This window comes from Simochromis diagramma, unplaced genomic scaffold, assembly GCF_900408965.1.
Source record: "Simochromis diagramma unplaced genomic scaffold, fSimDia1.1 OVJJ01000646.1, whole genome shotgun sequence".
Classification (NCBI taxonomy): Eukaryota; Metazoa; Chordata; class Actinopteri; order Cichliformes; family Cichlidae; genus Simochromis; species Simochromis diagramma.
In genome coordinates this window covers 5,955,394-5,965,823 of record NW_024387279.1, presented here as the reverse complement: position 1 = coordinate 5,965,823, position 10,430 = coordinate 5,955,394, and the positions used below count along the sequence as shown (strand labels likewise).

Below are 10,430 nucleotides of genomic sequence, written 5' to 3'. Positions count from 1 at the left end.
GGGATTTTTCGCAAAAGACTTTTATGCAAAAGGACTTTTCAACCAGAAGTCAGTGAAATTGCTATGTTTGGTCAACTTATCCAAACAAAGACAGGGTCACAGGGTCTGCCAGGTCTCTGTCACCAGCAGCAAAAACTAGCTGTCCACCTGTATCAATTGTCACCTTATAGGTTTGGAAATGAAAGAAAAAAAACAACCCAAAACAAACATAGAATATGGCCTGGAAGTCCCAAGGTCAAAATGAAAATGCCCACGAGGGTGGCGGAGAATGACAGAGCAGTGGGACTTCCAGATACAGACAGACAAAATGGTGGCTCCAACCGAACATAGTGGTTGTAGACAAATAGAAGAAGACGGCCACAGTGATAGATGTAGCGGTTCTGAATGACAGCAACATCAGGAAGAAGGAACACGAGAAACTTGAGAAATACCAAGAGCTCAGAGAAGAGCTTGAGAAGATGTGGAGGGTGAAGGTATCAGTGGTCCCAGTGGTAATCGGAGCACTAGGGGGCTCCAGCAGATCCCGGGAACAACATCGGAGACCTCTGTCCAGAAGATCACAGTCCAGGGAACAGCTAAGATACTGCGCAGGACCCTCAAGCTCCCAGGCCTCTGGTAGAGGACCCGATAGGATAGACCGTCCCCAGGGGCGAGAGGAAGATTTTTTTTTTTTTTGATGGGCCATCCTGCTTAGTTAATATTCCCTAGTCAGCTAGTGTCATCACACAACCACTGAACTAAAACTGAAAGACACAACCAGCGTCTTTCAGTTGGGGCAAGCAGGGCTAGCAGTGCTTGTTTTTTGTGTGCAAGCTAATGCAGTTTCACTGTAAATGGGTTGAATTAGATGTTTAAAAGGGGGATCTGAGCGTGCTAGTCCTAAAATATGTCAACTCACATTAAAAATTTAAGAAGAATGTGGGTTTTTAACAAGACATGGTGATTAAGGATTAGTCTGAATAACGAGACTAAACAATGTGAGTGAAGCGGCTCTACTTCCTCTACAAACTGAGAAGCACAAGAGATTCAACCCCCATTATGAGCACCTTCTACAGAGGCACAGTTGAGAGTATCCTCACCAGCTGCATCACTGTGTGGTATGACTACTGCACTGGGTACTGCAGGAAAAAAATGACAACGGGTAGTGAGAGCAGCGGAGAGTATTGTGGGGAACTCTCTTGCCTCCCTCCCCAGGAGATCTACTGCACGTGCCTCATCTGGAAGGTCCTCTCCATTACAGGTGACTCCACTCATCCCTTCAACAGCTTCTTCAGTTTGCTGCCTTCAGGAAGGACACTGAAGAGCCTCCGGGCCAGGACCCGCAGACTGAGAGACAGCTTCGTCCATCAGGCTGTCAAGATGCTGACCATCTCTGAATCGAGAAGGGGGGCCCAAGGGTACATCTTTCGCCATCTTACAATGCTGTGATTGCAGCCATTCCCCAACTCTCTGTGAATGGTACTCATGGCCATTCAAGAATCTGTGTATTGGATTAGTAGTCGTTGATCAATGGTCATAAGAATTTGCATACTAACAATCATGGAACTAACCCCCCAGCCCATAGTTCATTCAGTGGTGCTAGTTTAATTCGCTGTGCAAATGTACTGTTTATAAGGTTGGGGAAACCTGCAGTCAGCTGAGACTGAAGAAGTCACTTGGATGAGTGACAAAACGTTTCTCCCACTGAAAATGTCCAGATGAACAGAATCAACCTTTTGGAATTTACTTACCTGGATGATTGAGCATGCATCAAGACATTATTTTATTAATATTTTTGAAATGATAGCAGCACAAACGACAATTTTAACAGCACAAACCAGCACAAACATAGCACAGTTGAATGATACCAGTTTTGTTTGATTCCATTATTGGGGGGGGGGGGGGGGGGGGGGGGGGGGGGCTGGTTGACCTCTGATGACCTCTAGAAATCAGCTGTATAAAACATTTACTATGTAGTAAAAGTAAAGGTTTGAGAGTAGGATGAGCAAGTGTTGTTTTGCATGGCTTCTAAAAGTGAGTCTGTAAGTTTGTCACTCAATGCAAACTGCCAAAATGGAGTTTACAGGCAGAAAATAAAATATATACAATACACAGACTGGTGATCTGTCCCTATTGTAGCTGGGACAGACTCCAGTCACCACCTTCCTAATCTAGAATTGGATAAGTGGAGGAAAATCAATGGATGGATGGATGGATGGATGGATACCAAGACAGTCCTGACTCATAGGTCAAGTACAGGCAGATGCTTCATCCGATTAAGATCTGTGGAATTTGGATGCCAGGTCAACAGCTTGAACTTTTTGTTTTGTAACTCAAGCCAATCCTAAGATGTTTTTGTGACAGTACCTACTCCAGGACATTGTCCTGCTGGGTCAGACTGCTTCCAGTGCTGGGGGGAGGGGGGTCTGCTTGTTCTGGAACAAACAAAAATAACATCCACATAAACACCAAAATCCAATGGTTCAAGAAAGTTTCTGGCAAGATTATCAGTGTTACAGACTTCACCTGTCAGTGGTTAAACATTTTGCCTAGAGCGGTGTTCACTGCAGTGGAAGTTTATATAAACTATGCTGTCTGAAGTGGTGACATAATTAAGAGGTCACAGAGGAATGTGCTATCCTTGGCAGGGGAAGAAATTTGATCTTAAAGGTTTGATAATGTTGCCAATCAATAGAGGGAAGACCCCCAAAAAGAAACCAATGACTCATTCAAAGGACCTGTAACCACCAACTGTAAAGTAGATCTGATGAGTAGTTAGCAAGATAAGGGATGAAGAGACAGATAGAAAAACTTTTTCCATAAGTCTGACTACTCCTTCTTGGTGAAAAATAATTGTGCCAGAAAAAAGGAGTACTGAGGGTGAGATGCATGCACTGACCTCTTGGAAGTCCCTGTAGATCAGATTATATGGTTCACAAACACACTGCCCTTACACTAGGATGTAATGAGATGATCCTTGCCAAGTCTGGTAATGCGATAGTAATCTGTGTATTAGCTATTGGGTAGGGTATGTTGTTATCGGAATGCAAGGAAAGCTTTAAATCCTGTCCTTTAGCCAATTATGTTGAGCCTCAGCAATCATCAAAGTTCCTATAAATGCCGCCGTTAACTCCGCTTCAGACAGACGAGCATCTCAGATATAAGACGGAGGGAAAAATGAAATCTCTGAGTACTATTTGAAATTAGATTAGTTTATTTGAAGTCTTTTAAAGTTTTTTTTATTTAATATCTTTAGATATAGATTTTGATCGCAAACTCCATCTAAGAAAATGAGAGGAAATCGTCCCACTGAGTTCCCAGATGACTTCTGGATCCCCGTCCCTCTGGACACCAACAATATCACAGCCTTCAGCCCATACCTGGTTCCCCAGGACCATTTAGGAAGCCCTATGATCTTTTATTCCATGTCAGCATTTATGCTCTTCTTGTGGGTGGCCGGCACAATCATCAATGTCCTCACTATCGCATGTACTGTCCAATACAAGAAGCTCCGGTCTCATCTAAACTACATCCTGGTGAACATGGCTGTTGCGAACCTCCTCGTCTCCTCTGTGGGCTCTTTCACCTGCTTCATCTGTTTTGCTTTTAAATACATGTTCCCTGGTCCAATTGCATGCAAGATTGAAGGATTTACAGCAACTCTTGGTGGTAAGGAGCATAATTATAGACTTTGTTAAGTAAGAAAAAAGGATTACATCATGCATCATATTATTACACTCGAATTAAAATGATGCGTGTGAGAGATTTGACCTATGCCAGTTTTTGTCAACCAAAGTGCTCTCAATAGGGATTTTTTTTAAAATCTGAACTGCAATAATAATAATGATAATATGAATAAGCTATTTGTTTTTCACATGACACATAAAATACATATTGTGTCCTTATTTGTAGGAGAAATAGAGCTATCAGTGTACTGGTGCCAGTATCATTGCATACCGTATGGTACTATATAAAGCTAACTTTATTTTGAACACCAAAATGTTCTTTTTTTCAAAGAATACCACATAAGGCACTGTTGTTGTTAAATAAGTTGTTGGTTATGTGCTTATGTGAGCCAATATATAAAAAGCAGCTGCTGTTTCTAAATATTAACGTAGTTATCATTATCTTTGTCCTGTTGCAGGTATGGTTAGCCTGTGGTCTCTTGCTGTGGTAGCATTTGAAAGATGGTTGGTTGTGTGCAAGCCACTTGGGAACTTTGCCTTCAAGCCCAGCCATGCTATAGCATGCTGTGGATTGACTTGGGTCTGCGGTCTGAGCGCTGCACTTCCACCTCTGTTTGGATGGAGCAGGTGAGTACATATAGATTAAGCACTTTATAATTCATTTGCTCTAACCTTGATGTAAATGGTTCTCTTAGGGCTAATAACATATGTATACATATACCACAGCGGAAAATAATTGTTTCTCTTTCTAGGTATATCCCAGAGGGCATGCAGTGTTCCTGTGGCCCAGACTGGTACACAACAGGCAACAAGTTTAACAATGAAACCTACGTGATGTTCCTCTTCTGCTTCTGCTTTGCTGTCCCTTTCTCCACCATCGTCTTCTGCTACTCACAGCTGCTGTTCATGCTGAAAGCGGTAGGCAATATGACATTGGTTAGCAATTGTCGTATCCTATGTTTAGGGCGATTGTGTTGTGTTTAGTTTTGTTTATTAAAGAGAAATACTAGAAGGCAAAACAAACCAGGGAAGGGGTGGGAATGAAGGAAAAAATATATTTTTATACTTACAATTTTCCAGTCTGATGCTGGTTCTGACAAATGATCTGTCTCAAAAGGCAGTAAAGGCCCAAGCAGAGTCTGCCTCTACCCAGAAGGCAGAGAAGGAAGTGACCAGGATGGTGGTGATTATGGTGCTGGGCTTTCTGGTGTGCTGGATGCCATATACCTCCTTTGCCATCTGGGTTGTGAATAACCGTGGGCAGCCATTCGACCTGAGACTGGCCACCATTCCTTCCTGTTTCTCAAAGGCCTCCACAGTCTACAACCCAGTCATTTACATCCTCCTCAATAAGCAGGTAAAAATCTTTGGCAGCTCAAAGTGAAATAAATTTAACTAAGCCTAAATTTGCATCCATTTCACTAAACTGAAGCTTTGCTTAGTTTAAGCAGAGTAACAAACATGGAACATCAGCTTTGTGTTTTGTTTTTATTTGAGCTTGTGACTGAGTCGGCCACGGACGCCCCCTAATGGTGGCTGTTAGAAAATACAAAAGGGTTGACCCATCCTCCAAGACAAAATCTGACAGACAGTTGAGCCTAAATAAACATGAAACAAAAAGAAGACACTCATTTATTGTCAATTTTCATGAAAATGTAAAAAAAAAAAAAACATCAAGAGGGAGTAAATAATAAGTTACTGCCCTCCAATCACGCTGACTTTTGTTGTGCCAGCTTTTGCTTTTATCCATCACTGCTGGCAACATGCTAATGCTGCACTGAGTGGTGGTCTGTGAGTCCCCTCCATCTCCCCCTGAGACACTTTAATGTGACTAAGATGGCTTTTTACAAGGACTACTAAAGAGATTAATAAGAAGTGACCAAAACCTTTCTCTTTGTTCTCTTTTAGTTCCGCTCGTGTATTAGGCAGATGCTGGGAATGAGCGGAGGTGACGATGAAGAGTCATCAAGTCAATCCACCACTGAAGTCTCTAAAGTTGCACCTGCATAGGTTACTCGTGCCCAATTTGGACAGCTCGCATACTGAACATAGCACAGAAATGCTAATAATGTGACAAACGTATTTTTGCTATTGTTACAGATACATAGTTTTATGCAGTAAAAATGTTTAACAAAAAGGAAATAAATTTCATTGATGAAGCAACTATTTGTGTCTTTAAAGGGCTCATCACTGCACATAATGATGGACATGATACTAAAGCATACCTTTTTAGCATTATATTTTATTTTAACAATCTTGTTTTGTTTAGTTTTTAGTTGTTGTTTTTTTCAGTATAACATTCAGGTCATGAAAACCCATATTAGGTTTCAGAAATACTTACAGTATGATAGAAATATGTGTAAATATGTTTGATAAATTGTGCTGCAGTTATTATAGGAAGCCCGAAATAATATATTTGTTTATCTTTTTAATGTGTAGTGGTGTAGTGCAAGAGAAAACCAATAAACTGGACACAATGTTGCTGCTTATATTTACAACATTTACTGCTCCTGGATCAGCTCATCACATAGATGGGCTCGTGGGATCAACAGGATATACTTGAGGTAAAAGGAAAATCCACAAACGCACATCAATGTTATTGAAGTGAAGGAAATGGTTCTAGTTTCGCACTTTAGTTTAGTCTTTCATGGTGTACTCTTTATGCAGAAACACAAACACATGCACACACCTAGCAAGCCTGTAAAAGTTATTGAGTGAAGACAAGTACAGCAGAAACACACTCCTGTAAACATTCACATTGAAATGGAAGTGGGAAAAGAAAAGAAAAAAGCTTTAACAATGATGCAAACCAACCTCACTCTTCTGATTTATTCACAGCTCATGGATTTGTTTCATAGCTTCTATTTATAGATGCTCAGAAAGCAGCATTTATCTCCAAGTCCTTGTTAATATTTGAAACCCTGCATCAATCACAGCTAAATGTGGTAAAGAAAATGGTTACATTTATTTTCAGGACATTTGTATGCAATTCAAACATAATGCAAAAGCCACATTACAGTTTTCATTAAGTGTTTAATATTATTGAGTCTGCTGAGCAAACACCCACTTTGTGTGTTAAATTTAAATATAATTGTTAATTTGCTACTGTGCTGCAAAAGGTGAGGATCTGCAGCATTTGGCCTACAGATAGTGTCATAATTAATGACCTTTCACAGCAGTCCCAATAGAGATTAACAGAGAACCCATTAATCCCATTGCAGCACTATTGGCTTACAATTCACCTAGAGTGTACTTGTAAGATGGTCTTTATTGATTATGAACGAATGGGGATGAGACACAAAAGATCAACTTTTGTCTTTGTAAAATAAAAATACAAAACGGTTTTTCTTGCAGAGAAAGCCCTTTTCCTCATAAAATGGTAGATTTCTTCAAATTCATGCTGATGGGGAAGCAATCAGAGGACACTGTGCCTCTGAGGCATCCACCTCCATACCATAATCATAACAAATGTTCGATTAGATCAAAACATGCAGTTTCTTATATGTACCTACACATGCATATAAGAAACTCTATATTCCAGATGATTGTGATGGTTGAAGGTCAAATCTTTCAGGCAGCTGCAGCCAAATATTCTCTGTTTTTGCTTGCTTGAAATCAAAATATTAACTGATGTAAGGGGGTTTGTTGACCTCACAGTGACTCATATCAGGGATTTTCTGCAACTGAAAGCACAAACAAATCTAAAAATGGAACTATAACTACTCCTTTGGTGCTTTTTAAAAAAAAAAAAATCAAAAACCTAAAGGAAAATTGCAAGTTACATTTTGGATCTATAACTCTGTTAACCCTTTGCAAAAAAACAGTCCTTGCCAAAATACCAAAAACTAAGATTACTGAGAAACATTGTTGCTAAGAAGTGAAAGTCACACAATCACACATCTTACTAATATTTCTGGAATTGATCTCTTTTTTTGCACATCTGTACAGCAGGAGAGAAGGAGTAAAAACTTTGATCATCAAATCCTCCTAAAACACATATTCGAAATAAATCAGAATTATCTGGTGTGAAGTAAACACAAGAAAGTAAAGATTGGCAAAGATGGAGCTGGTTCACGTCACACCAGTGGAGCAATTTGCAGTCATTTCCTGTCACTGCAAGTTAATGACTGGAAATTACCTAAGACAGCGAATGAATAAACCAGACCTCTTAGTGACTATGGTCATGGAGATACCAGTCGATAGTCGGGAGCAGATCTGAGTTCTGCTAGTAGTGAACTTTTGACAAACACGAATAGTTCAGAACTAGCGGAATTCCAGACCTACCCTCGAAACATCATGCTGTGACGTGGAAAAAGCAGCCAGAGTAAAACAAAACCAAAAAGCCCTTTACCTAGCATCATCTCTACCTCTCAGGTGATATGTAAATTTACATTAAGAGATAGATCCCTACTTAACTTCACATTTTAGAAATGTCTTTGTTTAACCCACTGTTGCTTCCTAATCTAAGGTGGAAAATTTTAGCAAGTGCTAACATGAAGAGAGACACAGTTGGAAATACAAAAGTAGAAAAATATAAAGAAAATTTACAACTCCCTCCAGTTTTGGGGTCCATCCTTTTCCTGGTGTAAAGTCCTTGTCCGAGGAAGGGTTCTTATCAAATCTGCATGTCTGCTACCTGTGCAAGAAGTGGACTCAACAAAACTGCAGAGTTAGGGATTAAGGTAAACCACTACAGCAGCTTTGAGGACCCTTAGCTTTCCCCTGAAATGAACCGCTGTTCCGGAGAGATTAAAGTGTTACGGAGCGAGCATGCCAAAAGTAATTACTCTGTGTTAATCTGTTTTGTGGAGGAACCTGAGTTGTCCGTATAATCTGCTTTGGCCTGCTTGGAGATGAGAAATCTTCGCTCACTTTTCACTGTGTCAAATAGGTTAGACATTCACGGCTAAGACAGGAGAAGGTGGTGCAACACAGCTGCTGTCCTTGCAACGTCCTCAGCTAGGAAGACTGGTGCAGTGCTGCTATCATATAATGTTACAGTTAATGTTTGTAGCCAGTGAAAGATCCACAATGAAACTGTGCAGATGAGGAATTTCTTTCAGAATCAGATATTTGAAACCTGACAGCTACTTTGTGATTTACAGCCAAGGAGCTGAGTCACACTTATATTTAGTGCATTACAATGAGTCCCCTCGGAGACAACAGGCTTTGGAAAATAAGTTAAACAGCCCGTTAACAACAGAAATGAACTATTAACCTACTGCGCTGACCTGTTACCTCAATTGTGTTTTGGAACAGTTAATACTGACACATCCTCCTCAGTCAGTGGCAAATCCGGACTTTCGGGAGCATACCCGGTGGGTCACTTAAAGCGTCGGATTGGTTTTGCAGTCGTAAACAAAACATTCTTATCAAATTTAACAATGATCACATTAGTTAACCTGCTCTAAAAGTAGGCTACATGTTCCACTTTCTGTGGCTGTGACAGTGTGGCCTCTGGGTGGCACTAGTCAGGGAATTCCCTCCACCCAAATCGTTATACTTAGTTTGGCCGAAGCAGCTCAGCTTTAGTCTTTTTAGGTCATAGACTGTATAAAAAAGATTAACATAGTGTACGACTCTGAAAGTTGAAAGCAGTTCATGATTCCTTAAACCTGCTCTAATGACTAAAACTGTCGTCTGCTACCCGAGTTTATGATCTCTGTTGCGAGTGAATGCAGTGTGATTTAAATGTTGTAAATTATGCTCCGTGTTATAGTCAAGAAAGACCACAGAGCAGCATTTGTTTTAAGGAATAATTGTTGCAGCTTCGTAACATTGTTGCTGCCACTGAAAATTACATTTTATTCAGCTTTAAATGTGCATGATGGTCAGCTTGATGAATAATACTTAGGAAATAGCAACTTTAAATATGATTCAGGACTGAGACCTCATCTGTAATCCTGAATATTAATCTGTTAATGCTTTGCTAGCAACACACAGTGTTTTTGTAGCTGTGTTATCTGGAACCTTTATCTTATACTTGTTTTAGCTAACATTAGCTAAGATGTTAACTCAAACTCCAAAAAATAAAAGTCAATCTATATTTAATTAATTGTTGCAGTCATTGTCTGTCTAACCCAAGGACTGTGTTGGCTCCCCAGAGGAAAACATAGTATTTACTTCGCTAGGCCTTAGCTGTAGCTGTTGGGTTGAGCTTAGGGGACTGACTCAGACATTTGACTATCGGTCTGAAGGAGCTCATGTTTGTTTTGCTGTATATATTGCTTGTTATTATCCATGTTTACACTGAGACATTGCCACATCGCCATTTGACTCAGCAGCTAAATCATCAATAAACAGCAGTTTCCCAGTTCCCCTGCATGCTAATTTCACAGCACTGTCTTCAAAGTGGTTGAAAAATAATGGGAAACGCTTTTCTTCCCACGTCCCATAGTTCTGCTCATTGTTCATCTTGGTTTTAATCAGTTCAAAGAATCTTGTTTTGTAGCTACACATGTTTTTCTTCTGTTTACTTGAAATTTTCATCTTGAGGAAAAACCCCTGTTTTTACATTCATTAAGTCATGTCTTGATTCTAGATTAGTCATTAAAAAAAATCATAACTATGGTATGTAACAGTTTCTGTTAAGAAATCTCTGGTACTGGTTTTCACTTGTAACACTTTGAACATTAGATCAATGGCCACAGATGCATTAGGTTCTCCGAAGGCTTACACAGATCCTCCAGTGCTTTTTCCTGTATCAATTTAATCACATAATTAAGTAGCTACAGGAATTATCATCCAGTTGTCACATAATTGCAT

General features: G+C 40.0%; 1 protein-coding gene across 1 annotated transcript; it reads left to right on the top strand.

Moving 5' to 3' along the window:
* Positions 1 to 3,156: 3,156 nt before the first annotated feature.
* Positions 3,157 to 6,268, top strand: LOC120715980 (blue-sensitive opsin-like). The gene is made up of 5 exons (XM_040003306.1): positions 3,157 to 3,648; positions 4,124 to 4,292; positions 4,418 to 4,583; positions 4,783 to 5,022; positions 5,574 to 6,268. The coding sequence occupies exons 1-5, from the start codon at positions 3,270 to 3,272 to the stop codon at positions 5,673 to 5,675; spliced, it is 1,056 nt and encodes a 351-aa protein (XP_039859240.1). The 5' UTR covers positions 3,157 to 3,269; the 3' UTR covers positions 5,676 to 6,268.
* Positions 6,269 to 10,430: the final 4,162 nt, after the last annotated feature.

Excerpts from the sequence above, each read along its gene's own strand:
- LOC120715980 (XM_040003306.1), top strand. The coding sequence starts at position 3,270 with ATGAGAGGAAATCGTCCCACTGAGTTCCCAGATGACTTCTGGATCCCC. Across the intron at positions 3,649-4,123 it reads ATTTACAGCAACTCTTGGTG|GTATGGTTAGCCTGTGGTCT; the intron begins GTAAGGAGCATA and ends GTCCTGTTGCAG. Across the intron at positions 4,584-4,782 it reads TGCTGTTCATGCTGAAAGCG|GCAGTAAAGGCCCAAGCAGA; the intron begins GTAGGCAATATG and ends CTGTCTCAAAAG.